This window comes from Antrostomus carolinensis, unplaced genomic scaffold, assembly GCF_000700745.2.
Source record: "Antrostomus carolinensis isolate BGI_N321 unplaced genomic scaffold, ASM70074v2 scaffold23673, whole genome shotgun sequence".
Classification (NCBI taxonomy): Eukaryota; Metazoa; Chordata; class Aves; order Caprimulgiformes; family Caprimulgidae; genus Antrostomus; species Antrostomus carolinensis.
Genome location: NW_010307567.1, coordinates 1 through 21329, shown reverse-complemented (window position 1 = coordinate 21329; position 21329 = coordinate 1). Strand labels below are relative to the sequence as shown.

Below are 21329 nucleotides of genomic sequence, written 5' to 3'. Positions count from 1 at the left end.
CATAAAATCCTCTGTTTGCTTTCCAGACGGAGAGCAGCCACGAGACTTGCTGGGACCTGTGCTGACCCTTGCCGTGCAAGATGACAGCAAGAGACGGGCCCCAAGATAGGTAATGCCAGGCTCCGGTGTGGGCCTGGGGGCACATCCAGGATATCAGGAGGTGAGGGAGGACAGATGGACTCAGCATCTGAGGGACTCCCTCTCCTGCATGCTCACTGGGCTACTGAGCTGTGCCTTCCCTCCTGAGCTGCTCTCTCCATCAGCTTTTCCACAGCAAATGGGCTGTAAACAGTCTCTGGTGCTGGGACACGCCTGGGGAGCGTGACTCCCACCAGCTCTGGCAGTGACCACTGTGCATGTGTCTGGGTGCCACGTGCCAAGGAGCAGCCAGTCTCCCCCCACCTTCGTACGCCCCTGGGAGGGTCTCCCACAGCCTCTCTGCAGCACCACATCTCCTCCAGCAGCCCAGGCTAGCAGGGGCTGTGGGGCAAGGGCTGGGACAGAGCAAGAAATTATGTCCTCCCTCCTGCTCCTGGTGCCTCTGGCTGCAGGGCTGGGGACAGTCAGAAGGGATGCCTTGTTCTCTGCCCTGCACAGACTCCTGCTCCAAACCACTCTGTTCCTTCTGCAGGTACAAGGCTGTCTGGCTGATCTTCTTCATCCTCGGCCTGGGAACACTGCTGCCATGGAATTTCTTCATGAATGCCAGGGAGGTAAGGGCTTCCCTCCCACTGCTGCCCATGACACTTAATTGCCCCGTGTCACCTCTAGGGACCATGTTGTAGCTGTGGCAATATGGAACGGCATAGAACCCCTGCATTTGCATGCAGGAGACAGAAGCGTGGGTGACCTGGGTGGGACAAATGACACTGAGGTGGCAGGAAAAGCCCTGGGCTGGGCATGGGGCTGGAGGGGGGATAAGGGTGGCCTGAGTGTGCTGGGGGGGAGGCCTTGCAGCACCTCAGCCTCACCACGCTCCTTCCCACAGTATTTCATCAACCGCCTTGTGGACTCGGAGGAGATGAGCCACTTAGGGAACAAGACTGGTGGGGCTGCCTCGCCCCTCTCCTACCTGCAGTCCATGTTTGACAACTTCATGACTCTCTGCTCCATGGTGCCCCTCCTCATCTTCACCTGCCTCAACTCCTTCATCCACCAGCGGTGAGCCTTGCCTTGTCCTTTCCCCCACCAGCCCCCATAGGGCTGTCCAGCCCTGGCCCGTTCTGCCCCAGCACTGAGCCAAGCCAACCACAGCCCGTTCAGTCAAGTCAAAGGCAAAACATCAGTCTCCTGTGCTGGGGCTTGGCTGGGATCCCCGTGGGAGAGCTTGGCCCCAGCCTCACAGGCTGCAGCCTCATTGAGACCCTCTCTTGCAGGATTTCCCAGCAGATCCGCATCTTGGGCAGCCTGATGGCCATCGGGATGGTGTTTTTAGTCACTGCAATCATGGTGAAGGTCCCCATGGAGCCTCTTCCCTTCTTCATCTTTACCATGATCAGCATCATCTTCATCAACTGTGCGTGAGGCAGCGGGGGGAAGGAAAGGGGCACAGCCCCATGGCTATGACTGATCTCTCTGGGAGAAGAGCATGAACCTCACTGTGGGAGAACCAAGGAGGAGGGGAACCTGCCTTGTCTCGCAGGGCAGGGGCCTTGGCTCCCCACAGAGGTGGAGTGCGTCCTTGCCTTTGGTTTCTCATTTCTGCTTATCTTTCCCCTTCACAGCCTTCGGCGCCATCCTCCAGAGCAGCCTGTTTGGGCTGGCAGGGCTCCTGCCTGCCAGCTACACAGCTCCCATCATGAGTGGGCAGGGCTTGGCGGGCACCTTTGCTGCTTTGGCGATGATCTTCAATATTGCCAGTGAGTAATCCCTGCACTGGGCCTTCCCAGAGCATTGCTGTCAACAGGATCTGCTGGGGTCACTCACACTGCACGGTTGGGTGGGGGATGGCAGCAGGGCCTCACTCCTCTCAGCCTTGGTCATCTTCCTTTCCCCCCAGTCTCCTCCCTTTCTGTGCTCCCAGTTGGTGCCCAGCAACCTGAGAGCTTCATCGGTTACTTCACCACGGCCTGTGTGGCGATCTTGCTGGCAATCTTCTCCTACATGCTTCTGCCTCGCATGGTGAGACTCTGTTGTCCTTGTTGGGTAGGGTTTGGGGATGTGGGACCTTGGCACATCACAGCACAAAGACCATGGCCCACTAGCACCCCAGCCTCGGTTCCTGCCAGCCTCCACCTCCTGGATCAGGGCAAGCTCTCGCCTGTCCTCTGTGGAATGCTTCCCACCTCAGATACCCCACTATCTTCAGAGTACCATGGAAATGAGCCCCTGAGTGAGCAGGAAAGCCCAAGTTTTGGACATAAGTGGGAGGAATGCTTGGCCCATATTGCATTTGCACATATCTGCTATTACCACACAGCCCCTGGCAGCCTTCTTTCCTCATGTGTGAATGAGTTCTTTGTGGCTGTCTCTCTGTAGGATTTCTTCCGATACTACTCCATGAAGGACAAGACAGAGTACCGTGTGTACAATGCAGAACTGGAGACCAAGAGAGACTTGATTAAGAAAGGTGAGGGGCTGAGAGGAGGAAGAGGAAGGAAAAAGAGGAAGAGCTGAGAGGAAGAATGAGACAGAAGGACTAAATTAGATCCCAGCTTTCTGGGGTCTGCTGTGCCCTACTTGTGTCTCTCCCTGCAGATGAGCCCAATGGGATGGAGCAGAATAACTCAAAGATCATCCCTATCCACAACCCTGATGAGAAGCCCTCGGTTGTCGCTATTTTTAAGAAGGTCTGTGAGCTGCCAGCAACCCCTGCCCTGCCCCTCATATCAGGGGATGGGCACAGGTGTAGGAGAGCATGGGGAGAGGAGACCAGCCCTGCACTGGCCTCCTGCCTTGTGTTTGGTACCAGCCTCTTTCTTTCATTTGCCTAGCTCTGGGTCATGGCTGTGTCTGTCTGCTTCGTCTTCACTGTCACCATTGGCGTCTTTCCTTCCATCACTGCTAAGGTGTCCACTGTCCTTGGAGAGGGAAACAGATGGGGTAAGTATGGTGGTGGGCATGCGGTGGGGGTAGGAGGAAACTAGGAACAAGGTAAATGGGAGGAAAGAAAGTGGGGCTTGAAGTAGAAGGGGTGCGTGAGGGGAAGAGGAGACCATTATGCATGATGGTTTGTATGCGGACACCAGCCCGGCTGGGAGAGCATTCCAGACCTAAGTGGGAAACAAGAAAGACCCAGGCCTGAAAGATGGTCACCGTGCAATCGGCAGGAGGTCCTGGGGTACCCTGGGCTCATCAGTGACCTTCTACCCCTTTGCAGGTCTCTACTTCCTCCCTGTCTCCTGCTTCCTGCTCTTTAATGTCTTCGACTGGACTGGACGGAGTCTCACTGCCCTCTTCACATGGGTAAACATGGGGCAAGGAGCAAATGCCCAGGCACTTCTCATCCCCAGGCCCCTCAGCCGTGGCTGTCACTGGGGCTGCCATCCATGGCTTGGAGGAAGGAGGTGCAGAGCTGACTCCTGCACTGGCTTTGAGTCCTAAGCAGAGATTTATGGGCCAGAGCTGAGAACCACAGTGTTGTCGTGTCTTCCTCCCACTCTTCTTTCAGCCTGGCTTGGGTGAAGCTGCCTCCTCCATTTCAGCCTCTTTGTAAACAAAGCTTCACTCCAGCTATGCAAACAGCCAGGCAGGACGGTGGCAGGGAATGAGGGTGAAAGGCAGGGCAGCCCAAAATAAAACCTCTGGCCTCCGCACAGGACACAGCTGCTTTAAGAACCTTGTCCTGGCAGCAGGGCACAGCCACGCCACATCACAGAGCTGTCCCCTGCTGCATCCTCTTGCTCTCGTCTCCCCTACCTGGCTCAGAGCTGCTGGGGCTGAGTGATGGGAGCTGTGATGGGGGTGGGCAAGAAAGGGGGCTGTCCTGTCTGTGTCTCTTCCTGCCGTTCACCCACCCCCCAAGCGCCGTTTCCCCCTGCATTGTTCAGGCTGTTTGTTTAGAGAAGCTCCTCAGCACCACGCACCATGGGGTCTGTCCAGGCCTGGCTTCCCCATGGCCTGGAGCTGCTTTTCCCCCAGCCATCGCTGCTGGCTGCCCTCAGCCTTGGCCACAAGCCGTGTTGCCTGGTGTCCTGGCCGCAGCCTCCGCATTGGGATGACCCAGCAAGAGACGTTTCCAAAACAAGGCCGTGTGGAAAGTCTGACTGTGTGTGGTTTGGGCCTCATTTCCCTGGTTGGGGCCCCGCTTGCTCCTTTGCTCCTCCTCGGGCAGGGGAGGCTGCTGGTCTTGCCAGCTTGCCCACAGACACGGCAGCTGGCCTCACCTCAGCTTCCCCCCGTGTTCACGAGGCATCCCATGGCTATGCCAGCCCAGGCAGCTCCTGAGGCAGCTGTGGGTCCCTCCTGACCCCAGACCAGTGAGCCCTGTCATCTGCAACCTGGCATCACTGAGGGGACCCCAGACAGAGCCAGGCGCATCTTGTACCAGGGGCATCCCCTGGTCCCAACTGCAGGGACAGCACAGGAGGATGGCGCCTCCTTCACCCCAGCCTCACACATCCAGGGACCTTGCTGGGATCTGAGGAGACCTTAATTTGGTCTGTGCCTTTCTCAGCACTGTCCAAAACAGCCCCAGCATAATCCCTTTCCCACATTGCTGGATCTCCCCCGCTTGGCTGGGGGATGGCGTAGGAGGCTGAAGAGCTGGTTAAAGCCCAGTGTGCAGGCCCTGAGTTGCCAGAGGGGATTTACCTCAGCTAGCCTTGTCCTGCGTGGCGGTTCACTGCAGGAGGAGGTTGTTGCGTGAGCGTGCACGAGGCTCTCCTGCCTGCTTGTTGTTTCCAACAAGGGCTTAGCAGTTGCTCACAAGCCCAGCTCAGTATTTTGGCTCTCCGAGTTGGTTGGGGTCGGACTTCAGGGCAGTAGTCAGACCTAGCAGGAGCTCCTTCCCATAGCAAGTGGTGATGCTGAGATTTGTTCCAGCAGAGAAAGTCTCTCGGCAACTTTGCCCTCTCTGTGGCTCCTCTGCAGCCCCGGTGCAGTAGGGACAGCCAGCTTCTGTATAGCCCCTGCTGGCATGCCAAGAGCTGGGGAACGTTCACTTCTCAGCTGCTCAGTGACCTGTGTTTTTCTCCCAGCCCGGGAAGGACAGCTGCCTCCTGCCAGTGATGGTGGCCCTCCGTGTCATCTTTATCCCTCTTTTCATGCTGTGCAACGTGCAGCCCCGTGACTACCTGCCTGTCGTATTCTCTCATGACGCCTGGTACATCATCTTCATGATCTTCTTCTCCATCTCCAACGGCTACCTGGCCAGCCTTTGCATGTGCTTTGGGCCCAAGTGAGTAAGAGCTGGGGACAGGGGAGGGTTAATGGTTAATGCACCGATGCCAGCCGCAGCATGACTGGAATCTGGCTCTGCCCAGCTCTGGCATCTGGAGAAGGGGATGCAGGCACAGAGGAGAACTGACACACCACCTTGGGGAAGACAGCCTCCGTGTCCCATCTCCCAGCCTTGTGCCTCCATATCCTAGAGGAAGCTATTGTTTGGGCTGTCCATTTCCCCCACCTGCCATGCTAGGGAAGGGGCTGGACACAGCACGGATTTGGCTTTTTCTTTCTCAATGAGCCCGTGATGTGGAGGCAGGCTCTTGGAGCCAAGGTGTATTTGCTCTTGCTAGTCCTCTGCTGCAGAGGAGCACAGCTTCTGGCTTCTCTGTGGCCTCTTCCCATCCCTCTGTTGACCTTAGGGCAGGGCATGGGGCATGCATCCCCGAGGACGGGTCTGACACCTGTTTCTCCCCTAGGAAAGTGCTTGCTCACGAAGCAGAGACAGCTGGAGCCATCATGACCTTTTTCCTGTCCCTGGGATTGGCCCTAGGAGCTGCCATCTCCTTCCTTTTCCGAATTCTCATCTAGCAGAGACACCTGGAGGGTGCAGGGACACCGAGAGACGGCTCCACATCCTCCTCCGAGGCCCTGGACACCTTGGCGCCGTGGGGAGATAACACCTCATGCCTGCCCCTGCCAAATCGCACTGCCATGGCAGACGTTGCACCCAGGGACGGTTCCACTCCTGCAGGGTTGGCCTGGCTCCTGCCACACTTGGCTGTGTGATGCCTTCAGGCCTACGTGCCTTCTCCTTCCCCATGCTGTGTGTGTGTAAGACCCCCGGGATCTCACAGAGGTCCAGTTGCCTCCCACGCTGCGTAATTTCCCCAGCTCCAGGCCAAAAGCCATTCTCAGCCTCTTCCTCTCTGACAGAGTTGAAGGCTGGTATCCAGTGTTATTCCCTCTCTTGCCCTTGTTCCCAAAGTACCTAGGGACTTGCTCTCCTCTCCTCTCCTTCCAGGGGGCCTGGAAACATCCCACACCACTTCTCCTGCTGGTGAGACTCGCAAATAGGGAGGAGAGCCCCAGCCAGCCTCACCATCCCTGCTCTCTGCTAGGCATACATCTGCCTGTGCAGCAGCATCCCAGGGACATAGACGTCTGTGTCCCACTCACATAAAGAGCCAACCCCGTGGCTAGGCTGAGGGAGGAGGGGGTCTCCACACTCCACCTTCTCCTTGCCTTTGTTCCCTACTTACCTTTTTTTTTTTTTTTTCTTGGTGATTTTTGCAGTTTTCTTTCTGCCTCCTGGTTGTGTGACAGGAGGTCCCATCATGGGCTGCAAGAGGAGAGGTGGCAACTTCCTTCCCACCCAGGCTGCCTTCCCTTCCTGCCTGTGCTGGAGGGGGGAGGCCTCACCTCTCCCTTGGCTTTCCCATCCCTTGTCTGTGTAAATGTGTCTGTACAGTTGCCATTTTCTATAAAAAGATTGAAATGCCCCTTGGGGTGTATGTGTGTGTGTCTCCATCACCACAGGGGAGAGGGCTGCGAAGGGGCAAGGGCCGAAGGGAGCTGGCACCAGAATTTCTATAATCACAGAATTGTTGTGGTTGGAAAAGACCTTTATGATCAGAGTGCAGCCATAAACGTAGCACTGCCAAGTCTACCTCTAAACCATGTCCCTAAGCACCACATCTACACATACCTCCAGGGATGGTGACTCTACTGCTTCCCTGGGCAGCCTGTTCCAATGCTTGACAACCCTTTCAGTGAAGAAATTTTTCCTAATATCCAATCTAAACCTCCACTGGCACAATTTGAGGCCATTTCTTCTTGTCCTATCACTTGTTACTTGGGAGAAGAGGCTGTGACCCACCTTGCTACAACCTCCTTTCAGGTAGTTGTAGAGAGCGATAAGGTCTCCCCTCAGCCTTCTTTTCTCCAGAGTAAATTTCCTGGGCATCCCTGGGGTCCCTTGTAGCCGGCATCAGGCAGTGAAGTAGCGTGTGCATTCCCCGCATGGAGAGGTCCAGCGGCTCTCCGCTACGGGCCAGCGTGGGTGCTGCCCTCAGAGCCTCTGGTAAGGGGACGTGCCTGCACATTTTGGGGTGCAGTGACCTGTGGCACACAGCTGGGAGCCTTCCTTGTGCTTTTCCTTGTGGGAGCAGCTGGAGTGCCACCTCCTGCTCCTGGGTGGGGAACTACACCAGCCCACACACCACCTCTGCCCGTGAACAGCATTCACAGCCATTGCCTCCTTAACCTCCCCGGCCAAAAGCTGTAGGGCCCAGGTCCCCTCATCCCACTCCTGGCTTCCTTCGCCAGTCAGCTCCAGCTCCACGTGATGAGGATGCTCCCCACTGGAGATGGTGCTCCTCTGCTGCCAGGAAATAGTCCCTGGCCAGGAGCAGACCCGGCAGCAGTGTGGAGCTGAGGTTGCATGCCCACCTCCACCATGGCTGCTGCTGTTAAACAGCAACGCTGATGGGCCCCACACCGATCTACCATGGTGCCTGAGGCAGGAAGCATCAGTGGGACCGACCCATAGAGGCTGCAGACAGGGTAGACAGGGCAGCTGTAGCTCTTTGGCCAGTCCCTCACACTCAACACCTTCTACTCCAACAAGGAGATCTTCCTGAAGAAGCTCATCTCCAACACCTCTGACATGAGCCCAGGCCCCACTTGCCCTGTGGGTCTCGTTCCTCTGCTGGGGAGCTCAGGGAGAGGCTGTGCTGGGGAAGAAGGTGAGCAGGGAGGCTGTTGAGAAGGGAGGCAGTGGTGAGCATCACCCTCTCCCCTAGGCGCTGGATAAGATCCTCTCTGAGATCCTGACTGATCCCTCAAAGCTGGACAGCAGTAAGGACCTCAGGACTGACATAGTCCCCAACCCCCAGGACCACACGTTCACCCTGGTGGACACTGGCATTGGGATGACAAAAGCGGACCTCATAACAACCTGGGTACTATTGCCAAATCTGGTACCAAAGCCTTCATGGAAGCCCTGCAGAAGGGTTGCCTTTGGCCACATGGATTCCCCAGGGCCTGGGCTACAGGCTCTTACCAGGGTATAACTCCAGCCCTGCTCCTCTTTTTGCTGTGGGGGCTGTTGTCCTACCTGAACTTGCTTCTGTACCTTGCCAGCAGCAGGGAGGAGCTGAGGGTAGAGCTGGCTGCTTGTTGACACTTGCCTCATTTTCTCTGCATGCTGACCCAGTTCTTTGCTGCTGTGAATCAGTTGCAGGCATCTCCTGTGTCTTCACTGATCTATCAGTCTGCTTTCACAGGCTGGTGCAGATGTCTCCATGATTGGGCAGTTTGGTGTGGATTCCTATTCTGCCTATCTAGTGTCTGAGAAGGTTGTTGTCATTACCAAACACAATGATGATGAGCAGTATGCTTGGGAGTCATCAGCTGGGGGTTCCTTCACTGTCTGAACTAACCATGGTAGGTATTGTACCAAAAAAAAGGGGATTTCTTTGCTAGAAGCACTTCTTCTCCTGGTGCTTCCTAGAGCTGTGCTGCATTGTCAGTCACGCTGGTTAATGCTGGGTATCAAGTAGTGCTTAGGCTCAAGGAGCTGGTCCAACTTGCTCTCTGCCCTTTAACACTATGCCCTGAAATGCTGCTCTCTCCCCACACCACAGGTGAGCCCATTGGTTGGGGCACCAAAGTGATCCTGTATTTGAAGGAGGACCACACAGAGCACTTGGAAGATCGGCGTGCCAAAGAGGTGGTGAAGAAGCACTCCCAGTGCATTGTCTACCCCATCACACCCTGTGTACATAAGGGAAGGACCGTGGGGACCCACTAAAAGGCTGGAGGCAGAGGTGGGTGGTGTTGGGAGCAGGAGCCCAGAAAAGGGCAGAGTACGGTCTCTTGTCTCCCCATCCATAGGTCCTGACTGCTGGGTATTGAGCAGTGGTGCTCCCAGCTTCTGTGGTCAGAAGTGATTTGAGGCTGGGTATGTACTGGAGATGAAGGCGGTGGGTATCCAGCCATGCTTTGGACCTTTAACCTGTGCAGCTGGAGGTCATCTAAACCAGCCATGGAGAGAGGAGAGTTTCCTGCCCCATGTCTCATCTTCTCAGACACAGCTTTTGGTTGCAGGAGTTGTGGAGGAACTCTGAAGGCTGATTTCAGGAGAAGCCTTGGCTCCAGATGTTGCATTTGTTGGGCCTCGGAAGACACCTATTTCTCAAATCTGGAGCAAATGGATTCCTGCTAACAGTTGCTTGGGGCTAAACCTGACTCTTGCTTGTCCCTTTCTCCATAGCTGGAGAAGGAGCCTGAGAAAGAGATCAGTGATGATGAGGCAGACGAGGAGAAAGGTGAGAATGAAGAAGAAGAGTCAGCATCTGAAGATGAGGAGAAACCCAACATCAAAGATGTGGGCTCTGATGACAATGAGGAGGAGGGAGACAAAGGCAAGAAGAAAAAGACCTAGAAAAATCAAGGAGAAATATATTGACCAGGGGGAGCTAAACAAGACCAAGCCTATTTGGACCCACAACCCTGATGACATCACCCAACAGGAGTATGGGGAGTTCTACAAAAGCCTCACCAACAACTTGGAGAACCACCTGGCTGTTAGGATGGGAGCTGGGCCATGCTGGCTTCCAGAGAGAGGCAGAGGTCCCCTTTCCAGGGAGCCACCACATGGTTGTGCCTCAGTGGGACATGAGGGCTCCTGGGCTGCTTGGTGCTGCCTCCGCCTGCGCTGTGACTCCCGTGCAGGTGGAGAGGTTGGTTAGTGCCAGCCTAGAAGCAGGACAGGAGGGAGGTGGGCCTCAGAGAAGCATGACATGTCCGTCCAGGCCTGCTGGATGCAAGAGACCCCTGGCACGTAGGGGGCAGTGGGGCTGAGGAGGGGGAACTGCAGTCTGCTGGGATGCTGGACACTGCTGTGCCCCCCTGCCAGCCTTAGTGCTGAGGAACAGCAGTTCAGCCTGCCCACAGCGGGTCCTGGGGGAAGCAGAAGGGAAGAAGGTAGGAGGGGAGCACTCCAGCACCTTCCTGGCACCGCAGCACTTTTCCATGAAAGCACAGCTGGGGTTCAATCCTACGCCACGCCCCTTTTGACCTCTTTAGGAACAAGAAGAAGAACCTTAAGCTGTAGGTGAGGCATGTCTTCATCATGGACAGCTGTGACGAGCTCATCCCTGAGTACCTAAGAAGGAGCCCCCGCCTCAGCCCCCCAGTGCAGAGCTGGGACCCCCATGGCCTGTGGTACCACTCCCAGTACAAAGCAGCTGGATGAGGCACTAGCTGGTGTAGGGGCACAGCAGTAAGTGCCTTAGCACTTTTCCTCCTGTGGTGAAGCTCAGAGCTCTTAACCTGACTCTTTTCTTCTCCCCTACTCAGACTTCATCCAGAGTGTTGTGGACTTGGAGGACCTGCCTCTGAACATCTCTCATGAGATGCTCCAGCAGAGCAAGATCCTCAAGCTGATTCGCAAAAACATTGTGAAGAAATGCTTGGTGCTCTACTCTGACCTGGCAGAGGACAAAGAGAACTACAAGAAATTTTATGAGGCCTTTTCCTAGAATCTGGAGATGAGCTGGGCACCTGGCACCTGGAGGAGGGAGGGGCCAGTGACCCATCTGCCTGAAGAGCAATCTTGTCTCTGTGCCCTGCCTTCTCTGTATGGATGTTAGGACAGAGGAGGTCTCACAAGTGCCCTGGAGAACCTTTGGGGGCAGCTGGTCCCTCTGGCTGCCCTAGGCCCAACACTCAAATGATCAGGGACGGAGATGGCCGTGCCTCGGGGGTGGCCAAGTGCATGCAAGTCCCATCCTGGAGGCTTCATGCATCTCTTCTGCCCCCAGCTGGGCATCCACCAGGAGTCCACCAACCGAAGGGGCCTTTCGGAGCTGCTGTTACCACACGTCCCAGTCAGGGGATGAGGTGACTTCGCTTTCAGAGTACATGTCCCATATGAAGGAGACCCAGAAGAGGGATGAGCTACTACATCACAGGTGAGCCAGCGTTCCTCCGTGCCCTGGAGAGGTGGAGGCAGGTTACCTGCCTACCAGCCCTCACTTAATTAATTAATTAAGTAATTAAGCATTTTTTTCCAGGTAGGTCCTGCTGCCTTCAGCAGGTCCTCCTTGCTGAATCACAGCCTGTCCCTGGGGGCTGGGGAAAGACCACCAGGCCTCGAGCCCTGGGTGCAGCCAGTCTGATGCTAGGGGTTCCGAATGGCTGCTGCTGTTTGTCCTGCTCTAACCAGCTCTTTCATCTTGGTGACATCTCATTTCTACCCTCCGCAAACATAGAGGAGAGCAAGGAGCAGGTTGCCAACTCAGCCTTTGTGGAGCCTGTGCAGATGTGTGGCTTTGAGGCTGTGTACATGATGGAGCCCACTGATGAGCACTGTCTGCAGCAGCTCAAGGAGTTTTGTGGCAAGACCCTGGTATCAGTCACTTATACAGTGGTTGGAGCTGCCTGAGGATGAGGAGGAGAAAAAGAAGATGGAGGAGAGCAAGGCCAAGTTCAAGACCCTCTGCAAACTCATGAAGGAGATCCTGTACGAGAAGGTGAGCTGGGCAGGGAGTTCAGCCCTGGGCTGCAGGGGGGAGGGCTGGGCCCTCCATGATGCAGGCAAGGGCCCCAGCTCAAGGCATGCCTCTCATCATCTCCTGCAAAGGAGCTGCTAAAAGAGACTGGAGGTCCCAGCTTGCACCATCTTGCTCTAAGCAGTGAGGCTGCAGCTGAGGGGCACTGACCCAAATACGTACACTGATGGGAGAGGGTAAGTGCAGGAAACATGCAGTGGGTGCTGAAGCTGCTGACTGAGCTGCCCAAACTAGTCTGTGTAGCAGTCCTGGAGCTGCTTGGAGGATCTCTGCTTGCTTTGGGGTCTACCCAAGTGAAGCTGGGGCAAAGATGTGGGGTATCACATGTGCTGTGGCTGGGCCCAGACCAGGGTGCATGGAGACCTTGCTCAGATAACCCTTGGCTACATTGGTAGGTAACTATCTCAAACGGGTTGGTCTCATCTCCCTGCTGCACTGTCACCAGCACCTATGGCTGGACAGCCAACACAGAGCACATCATGAAGGCTCAGGCGCTGTGGGACAACTCTATCATGGGCTATACGATGGCCAAGAAGCACCTGGAGATCAAACCTGACCACCCAGTTGTGGAAACCCTCCGCCAGAAGGCTGATGCTGCCAAGAATGACAAAGCTGTCAAGGAACTGGTGGTGCTGCTCTTCGAGACTGCTCTGCTGTCCTCAGGTTTCTCCCTAGCAGATCCACAGACCCACTCCAACCACATCTACAGGATGATCAAACTGCGGCTTGGTAGGTGTCCACGCAGCTTCTCAGCCTGGAGCAGGTCCTGAAAGCAGGTTGGCTGGTCAGGCTAGTGTGGAACTGTCTTGCAGCAGGGGGAGGCTGGTAAGTGAGCTGTGTTGGAGTGATGTGCAGAACTGGCTGTGTACATAAGGTGGCTACAGGCAAGTGGAAACCTGGAACAAGGTACTTTGGGAGGGCTCAGGGCTTTGAGTGGACTGTCTTGTCCTCCACAAGGCCAGGAGCCACCACCAGGTTGCTCAGATGACAAGCTGAGGCTTTTTATTTCTTCTGAGTGAATGTCAAAAGTCTGTCATGGGTGATGTGACCCATCTGGTGGAACAGCTTGTGCTTGCACCCAACCTTTTTCTTCAGATTGGCTATTTAGGTAAAAATGTAAATCCGGAGGTACTGTGGCTTGGCATAACTACCGGATGCCAATAGCCTTGTCCCTCAGGCTGTGGGCAGGAGCCACCCTCTCCCACCTCTGGGAGAGGCTGTACCTCTGGGAGGCATCAGGCTTCCTCTCTCTCTCTCTGCCATGGGGTCTCCCATGTTCCCAGTAGGCATCAAACGCTGCGCTTGTTCCACTGGGGTGGGAGAGCCCTTCTTCTGAGCTGCTGCCTCCCTGAACCTCCAGGGTAGGACATTGTATTTCAGTTGGCTTGGTTAGTTTTGATTCTTTTTCTGTTGTTTTGTTCTAACTGGACTTAAAAGTTTCAAAGAATGTGGTTTACATGGAGAGGTCCCTTGTGTTTCATGGCTACCATACAGAGGAAGGGGTCTCAGCCAGTGCCTGAGGGTATCAGGCAGCTGATCTCTACCCCTTCCTTGCCCAGCCACCATGAAGTGAGCAGGAGGCAGGGGTGGTGTCACCTCCAGCTGAGCAGCTGCTCTCCACCCAGAGCAGTGCCTGCCCTGCAGCCTGGGAACAAACCTTTTCAATCTGCCTGTGTCAGCTGGGCAAGCTGTGCCAGGACCTGAGCCTGCACTGCTGCTGCCTGGTCTGAGCTGAGCATCCCTGTGGGCAGGAGCTGTGGCAGCAGCCATCTGCCTGTTCCCTTGTAGTGCAGGGGGTGCAGTGACAGCTCAGGAGTGCTACCCCCTGGCTTTTGCCTCTGTCCCAGATGACAGAGAGGCCTGGGGCATCACCTCTGATTCATCTGCCCCTTACAGCCAGCTCATGCTCTACAAGCAGGATTTGTCACCCTTGGCCACAGTGGCCTAGGGGATTTGTCATGGAAGTGACACCAGCATCAAGTTCTCTTGCTGGCTGCTTGCCAGCAGCCACAATCACAAAATGGAGTGGGCTTTAGCCAGCACCCATCTTCAACAAGGAGGGAGGGAGGAGGAGGCAGAGCCTGCTGGAGTCCCTCGCTGCAGACCGAGGCACCGTGGGCACCGCGCTGCAAGTGTGGCTGATGTTTGGGTGCAGGCTGCGAGGGCAGTGCTGGAGCTGAGCCAGCGAATGCCTTCAGGGTGGGTTTCTTTCCCTGAGACAGGAGAAAAACGCTGTTTAAAAGTAAGATTTCTCTCTGGATAGGAAGGTTTTGCTAAATAACAAATCAGTAAAGTCAATTATTCTTTTTAAGTTGGAATGGTTTTGGGTGGGTTTTGTTGCTAATTTTTTCTGTAACTCTACATTTAAATTAGGAACGGGATCCCACTCCCACCCTGGCAGGCAACCTATTTTTTTTTTAACCAAAGGAAAAAAAAATCCATTCCATTTTAGTCTATCAGCAGATGGTGGGGGGCAGACATTTGAGGGAATTTGTAGGGGCAGGATGGAGGGCTGAGGCTGCACAGGCACTTTCAAGAGCTCAGAGCTAGGACAGGAGCACAGGTAAAACTGCTGGAGTGCCAAGTGCTCTGAAGCCGGGGCTGTGCTCAGCACCAGCTCTGCTAACCCTGCTGTCCCAGCTAACTCAGCACTGTGATAAGCAGTTCCTGTCCCTAGCTGTCTCCTCTGTTTCTCTGGTAGCCCTCACCTGAGTCTCCCCTTTCTCTAGCCTGTTATGCCAAGGTCCTGTCTCCGATCCCAGACCTCAACAGGATGAGACCGCACAGTCCTACAGGGAAGGTTTTTTAGCAGGCCTCCTGTATGTACCAGCTGGATGTATGGTCCCCACACCAAGCCTCCCCTGGCTCTGCTGTGGAGCTGGTGTTAGTGCAGATGCAGCCCATACAGGATGGGCTCCCCTCCAGGGCCTGGCTACAGCACTGGTGGCCCTGGCTGTAGGTGCTCATCAGGCCCCTGCACTCTCTCTCTCTAGCTATGCAGGCTGTAGCTACACCCACGGGTGCTGCACCACACAGGGAACCCAGGAGCCAAACCAAAACCAGGCTAACAGCTCCTCCACTTGCCCACCAGCATAAACAGCAGCCCAAACCTGGCTGTGCCTCCCAGTTGTGTGTGCAAGGGTCTTGTGTCTCATGTCTCAGCTATGGGCCCAACCTTGGCTGGTACCTGCCTTGGCAAAGGCAGAGGCACCTGTGTTAGAAAAGACATCTTTGCTGCCCCAGAGAGACTAAGGGCACAGGAAGTGCACACATGCAACCTCCAGGTACGCAGGGGAAAAAATAAAATAATTAAAAGAACATGTAACCCCAGGGCACTATATGCAGCATATTTTTAATTTAATAAAATAAAAAGAGAAAAAGTTGCCTTTCAAAAGTACCAAAACCTGCTGGTTTGTCAGTCAGGTTGTGTTGAGGAGAAAAGGGTTAACCAGTAAAACCCAGGCTTGTGGGGGGAAAGCAGCTTCCACTCCTCTGTCTCCTGCTGCCTGGGGAGCAGGTGCCCACTTGCTCCATCCCCTGCTGCCTGTGGACCAGGAACAAGGCACCGCAAGTGGGCTCTGCCCCATCTCTCAGCCCTCCTGGATCAGTGGGGCTCTGGCCAGGCCCCAGGAAAGCCAGGGCCTACGCCTCCAGTTGGCAGGAAGAAGAGGGGCTATTTGTGCTTTTCTGAATGGCAACTACAAAGCCCAGAAACCGTGGCACTGAGACACCCCAAGGCAATGCTGGGGCTCCTGGGCAGTACAGCCTTTGGCCTGTAACAGCAGCAGATGTGACCAAAAAGCAACCTAGAGCTCAGCAAGCCTTGGGAACCGTACCGGCCAGCCTCAGTCTCTGCATAAAAATCAGTCCAGGCTGAGGGCAGCAAGGAAAAGTGTCTCGGAGCAGGGGGAGAGAACTGATAAAACCAAACTAGGAGGTGCTGACTTTCACTGCAGAGTGCCCTCCCAGAGCAGATGCCAGGCCTGGGGTAGGACAGGCTGCCAGTCCTTCCCTCAGCTGTGCCTGTCCTACCTGGAGCACCTCCTTGCAGGGGGGCTGAGAGCTCACCCCCTTGGGACTGGCTCAGCTTGGGACTTGCCTCACGTGGAGATGTTTCAAAAAGGAAGCTAGTGTTTTGCTTGCCCCTTCCTCCTGCTGAGCTCTGTAGTAGTAACAGAAATGGGGGAGCGTTAGCCAGAGGCAAGACGGTGCCAGGGAAAAGAGCTCCCTTGTTCATCAGTGACTTTGGAGAGAAGCCACAAGGTAGAAGTGGGGCAGGAGTACCACCAGCCCCACGCTGGTTTTCCCCCAGGATTCGAGCCCCCAAGCCCGTGCCTTGGCTGGAAGTCTTTGACCTATTAAGGCAAATGGAAAGGTTTGGAGCTGTGGCAGCCCAGAGCATTTTCTGGGCTTGTTCCAGCTCCTTTCCCAGGAAAAGCAGGTGGAAAAGTGAGTCACTAGTCCAGCTTATCCATACCCCACCCTGCTCCTCAGCGAGTTCTGAGAAATCAAGCAAGTACCCCCGAGTAGAGGCAGGACAAGCAGGCATGGCTTAAAATGCCATGGCCCCAGCTCCTTAGACCTTCTGTACAGGCGTCTCGCCCGGCGGGAGCTTCTTACTGCGCTTCTTCATGCGGCTGCGGGCGTAGACGCGGAGGAAGAGGGCCACAAAGACGACAGCTACGCCTAGCCCACCCACAACAGTGACAGTGTGCCCATAGATGAGGCAGGAGAGGAGGATGGCAAAGGCCTGGCGGAGTGTCATGATGATGGTGAAGACGGCTGCTCCAAACTGGTTGATGGTGTAGAAGATGAAGAGCTGGCCAAAGGCAGAGCACACCGAGAGCAGCACAGCGTGGGCTGTGAACTCTGAGTGGCGGGCCATGAAGCGTAACGACTCCAGCAAGGCACCCTGCTCCAAGAGCGAGCCCACCGTGAAAAGGCAGGAGAAGACATTGACGCCAAACATCATCTGCACAGGAGACATCTTGTAGGTGAAGAGGGCATCCTGCCAGTTGGAGGTGAAGCTGTCAAAGATTACGTAGCCGGCCAAGAGGACTACGCCTGAGAAGGTGGTGACAGTGGACACATGCCTGTTGGGAGCACTGGAGAGCAGGAACATGCTGACTCCCACGGAGATGAGGGCAGCAGTCAGGTACTCCCAGTACTCATAACTCTTGCGTGACACCAGCTTGCCCATCATCATCACAGGGATCACTTTGGAGGCCTTGGCCAGCACTTGGGTGGGGAAGCTGATGTATTTGAGTGCCTCATACTGGCACCAGCTGCTGAGAATGTTGGAGAGGGAGGCAAAGGAGTATTTGTACATAGGAGCCCCGTGGCGTGGCTGCTTGGTCAGGGCGCAGTACAGACCAGCCACCGTGAAGGCCAGGATGCGGTTCATGAACACTAGGAACTGGGAGTCCTTGAACTTCTCACCAGGGTCTGTTTCAGTGGCACCATACGTTCTCGTCATCACACGCTCCTGGAGGACGCCCCATGTGAGGTAGGAGGCCTGCAAAGCAGGAGGAGCACAGGGAGAATCAGGACCTGCAATGGCAGCTGTAAGCAACTATGGAAGCACAGACTCCAGGAGATCCTTGCTTGCCCCAGCATTGCCTCACCCCCTGCATGACAGGACACTGGGAGATGGGCCCACTCCACCTGTCTGAGGGAACCCACTGTCCTGCATGGTTACAACCAGGAACATCCTATCCCAAACAAAACCTGCTCAATTTACAGCCTCCCCAAGGGGAGAGAAGCCCACAAAGCAAAACATCCTGGTGTACAAGAGCAGTTGCGTGTTAAGCTGCACCAGCCGGACAGGATCAAGGAACGTTACCAACACACAGCTGTGGCTTTGGTGCCAGCTCCCTGCAGCAGGTCCTGGCAGTTTTCCCAGTGGACTCTGCATTGGTTTTCACTTCCAGCTCCCTAAGCCCACTTGTTCCATCCAATAAATTCTAGTTTCAAACCCAGCAGACAAAATTGTCCTCCAGGGATCATCTCCACTACTTCTGGTGCGACGATAGCAAGCCCTTCACAGAAGTAACACAGACTTCCTCTCACTACACATCGCCTCTTGGGAAACTGAGGCACAAAGAGATCGAAGGACTTGTTGGTGTCCTTGCAGCAAGTCTGAATGGGCTGGGATAAAAGGCCAGAGAGAAGGTGTCTTCTGCTGGCTGTGTGGGTTTTTTCTATCACGATGCCCACATTTCTATTTTTAGTTCTCACAGCCCCAAAAAGCTGCCCTTCCTAATGACAATCAGGCTGTAGCTCAGACTTAGGGAAACTAAGATTAAAAATTCCTGTTTCTCTCCAGTATTTGAATCCAATCCATCAAGGCAGGATGCATCAGGCCCAGAAGGTGACCCAGAGGACAGTCTAAGAGATAAGAGGGCTCAAAATATCTGCTGCTCTGACATGAGGGCCAGAATTAAGAGCAGCCCTAACAATCTGCTGAATCACAGAATTTTTCCTATCCGTGGCTGCAGAGGACTGTGATCAGATGGATAGGAGGTCCCAACCCAGATGACACCAGCTAAACAGACCTCCACAGCCCTTAGAAGTGACACAGCAGCCCTGGTGGACTATCCTGGTTGAGAGGCTATGTCCCAGCCTCCAACCCTGCCCCAATCAAGGACAGCACCACTTCCCTGGTCTTCAAGGAACTGATGGCCACAAACCCACTGCCCACCTCTTCCTCCCAGAGTGGGATGACCACACACACATGCACAGGGCCCCTACCTGTAGACCAGCAGCACAGAACAGCAGCTTGAAGACCTGTCGGGCTGTAGAGGACTCCGTGGGCTCCGCTCGGGGTGGCAGGGAGCCATCCTCCTGGTGTACAGACTTCACCTCAGAGCCAAACACGCATGACTTAATGACAGGGAAGCAAATGCCTCGGCCTGAAGGGTGTAAGGGAATGTAGAGACAGAATTAACCAGAGCCTGGGCATCACAAGCCACCCCAGCTTGAGAGGTGAAGCCTCCCTCCATACTAGCCTCTGCATCTGCTGGCACAGGGGCCTCAGAGAAATTTGTTTCAGGGTAGCACCTAGACAGTTCTGGGATGCAGCTCTGCGAGCAGCTCACTCCTGGTCTGACAAAGCAGGTCAGAGGAATGGGGAACCCGTCAGCACTGAATGGGGTGTGGAGAGCTCACAGGGAGGTGGGATGCTCACAGGAAGGGAAGCTCCTGCCCTTACCTGTCTCCAGGTAATTCCTTCTCTTGAAGTACTGGATGAGGAGGAATCCTGGCACCACAATACTCGCATAGCCAGCAGCATTAACAAAGAAACGGAAGAGCCAGAAGTCGCCCCATGAGTCCTGCAGGGCAGGGGAGATGTCTTCGCCAGTAGCCATGGTAGGGAGGGAAGCCAGCACGAGGGGAAGGCTAATTCTGTGGAGAGACAAAGTGGCAGGCAGTGGGCAACTGGCACACAGCCAGCTCTGCTCCACATGCCTCTGCCACCCGCTGCCCAGCCTGCTTCCCACCAGCAGACAGCACCCAGATCCCACGACAGCAATGAGGGCAACACATGGAGTAGGAAAAGCCCTTTAGGGTTGAAGAGCACTTGCACTAACTATGTTTGCTTCTTTTAAGGGTGTCTGCTCTGGCTTAGGAACACGTGGACTTCCAGGATCGGAGAGAACATTTGAACACTGTTGTAACCATCCGGTTTTGACAACGCCCCTACTCACACCTCACCTTTTTAAGTTAAACTTTAGCGCAGCTCCTGTGTGGAAAAAGGTCACTGAATGGAAAAAGTGACTCCTACCTAGCAGCTCGTGTTTCATGCCTGTGGCCAGAGCGGCCTTCCTCTGAGAGCAAACTGTTCTGAGCTTCCTCCTCTGGCTGCACCAGGTGAGTGGAGGAGAGCCGGGGAGGGCTTGGGCTGCCAGCCTCCCCCACCTTTCCAAGCAGCCCTGGAAGGGAGCGTGCCAAGGCATTCCCCACAGCTCAGAGGAAATCACCAGGGCTCACCCACTTGGCGAGACACAGCCAGAGAGCGAGGCTGGGAAGGAACTTTCCTACCAGCTGTCTGGTTGGGGTTTTACTAGGACTACCTGATAAGGTATAGCTATAGCCCGAGGTGCTGACCTACCCAGCTTTAAAACAGCTTTAATACTCCCTGAAGAAGTTCTGCCCCCCACTGCCCCTTCCCTCTCAGAGGCAAACCTGTGATATTCAGGGGCCACGCAAAGAACAAGAGCACCAGGTACACAACAGAATGAGCAAGCTGGCAAAGACTTCCTACACCCGAGGCTGCCTGCATCCTCCTCTCTCACAGCGAGCTGTGGATTGCTGCATCAGGGTAGGAGGTTTCCTTGGTCCAGGCTCTATCCCTGCCTCAGTTTCTCCGCTAGAAAAAGCCTCTGGGTTGCCTTGGGGGCCAGGTGAGGGTGCTGTGGGGCTGGCTACGTAAACATGCACAAGAAGCAGCTTTGGGCTCCTGTGATGGAAAGGGACAGAGATGTTAATTGCTGCTGCCCCGCACCCCAAACAACTGAGGAATTTAGGCTCTGTGAGGTGTACCTGGACCCAACATAGCTGTGACCTCTAGTAGCCCTCACATGAAACTCAGAGACCTAAAAACTTAGAGCTTTAAAGGCAAGAAAGTCCCCTGCCACTTAATGAACAACAAGTCCTCCCCACCAACATCTTGTCCCCTTGGGAAAGGCCTGAGGGGCTTTTCTTATCCTCTCTTGCTGTGGTGAGGACCCCAGAGTCCAACAACCTGACCTAAGCTGAGGCTGTATTTCACCCTGAAATCTCCCTTCTGTGACTTAAAGGACACAGAAATTCCCAGCCCAGGGAGAAGTGCAAGCAGCTGGGGGTAGGCTTCTGTGCCTGTTTCCTATTCCTCCCTGCTCTCCCCTGTAGAACAGGCAGTTTGACACTTCCACCCTTGTCCTCCCTCCCGCTGCAGGGGCATCACTGCAGGCTGTAGGGGTTTGCACAGAATGCAAGAACAGGGCTTGTTGCAGGCACCTGGGGCAGAAGTTGCCCACATGCAGCCCGTATTAAGTAACCCTGGTTGATCACAGCAGCCCTCTTGCCAGGGAGAAGGTGCAGAAATGCCGTTCACTTTTGCAGAAGTGAGGTATAAACAGCAGGGTCGGTTGCTACACTCGTGTGCCACGTCTGCCTTCAACTTGACAAGAGACCGACAGCCAGCCGGCTCCGTTCGCTGTGACTGCGGCTGCTGTCACCTCGCTGGCCCCCTCAGCGCTCCCACGGGAGAAGAACCAGCTCTGCTCTCCCACGGCGACCGTGAAGAGGAGGCTATGGAAGGACAATGGCTCTCTCTGTGCCTGCGCTAGCAACTCCCCGGCCCCGAGAGCTGACTCAGTGCAGCAGGCCTTGCCCTCCCCGCCGAGGCTGGGAAGGAACAGGCACGCCAGTGTTACAGGTAGGAAG

General features: G+C 55.2%; 3 protein-coding genes across 3 annotated transcripts; 2 read left to right on the top strand and 1 right to left on the bottom strand.

Annotated features, from left to right (window-relative positions):
* The first annotated feature begins 24 nt into the window (after positions 1-24).
* On the top strand, positions 25-5916 carry SLC29A1 (solute carrier family 29 member 1 (Augustine blood group)). Its single transcript, XM_010165485.1, has 12 exons — positions 25-109; positions 632-713; positions 989-1161; positions 1377-1516; positions 1725-1859; positions 2024-2121; positions 2479-2569; positions 2698-2789; positions 2934-3042; positions 3320-3405; positions 5139-5338; positions 5805-5916. The coding sequence occupies exons 1-12, from the start codon at positions 81-83 to the stop codon at positions 5914-5916; spliced, it is 1347 nt and encodes a 448-aa protein (XP_010163787.1). The 5' UTR covers positions 25-80.
* A 1431-nt stretch (positions 5917-7347) lies between these two features.
* LOC104523033 (heat shock cognate protein HSP 90-beta) lies at positions 7348-13851 on the top strand. The gene is given in 18 exon segments (XM_010165487.1): positions 7348-7383; positions 7922-8017; positions 8130-8274; positions 8277-8339; positions 8623-8772; positions 8973-9106; positions 9602-9769; positions 9771-9918; positions 10352-10382; positions 10384-10505; positions 10690-10889; positions 11154-11203; positions 11205-11283; positions 11285-11303; positions 11604-11755; positions 11757-11873; positions 12299-12632; positions 13751-13851. Coding segments are annotated over 18 exon segments (2145 nt in total).
* A 2138-nt stretch (positions 13852-15989) lies between these two features.
* On the bottom strand, positions 15990-19307 carry SLC35B2 (solute carrier family 35 member B2; the record flags this gene model as incomplete). The annotated part of the gene is made up of 3 exons (XM_010165486.2): positions 15990-17418; positions 18654-18814; positions 19114-19307. Coding segments are annotated over 3 exons (1294 nt in total), but the record flags the coding sequence as incomplete, so codon positions are not given.
* Positions 19308-21329: the final 2022 nt, after the last annotated feature.

Bases quoted from the DNA above. Each gene is read 5' to 3' on its own strand.
- SLC29A1 (XM_010165485.1), top strand. From the start codon at position 81: ATGACAGCAAGAGACGGGCCCCAAGATAG. The intron at 110-631 runs GTAATGCCAGGC...TTCCTTCTGCAG, and splicing joins AGAGACGGGCCCCAAGATAG to GTACAAGGCTGTCTGGCTGA. The intron at 3,043-3,319 runs GTAAGTATGGTG...ACCCCTTTGCAG, and splicing joins TGGAGAGGGAAACAGATGGG to GTCTCTACTTCCTCCCTGTC.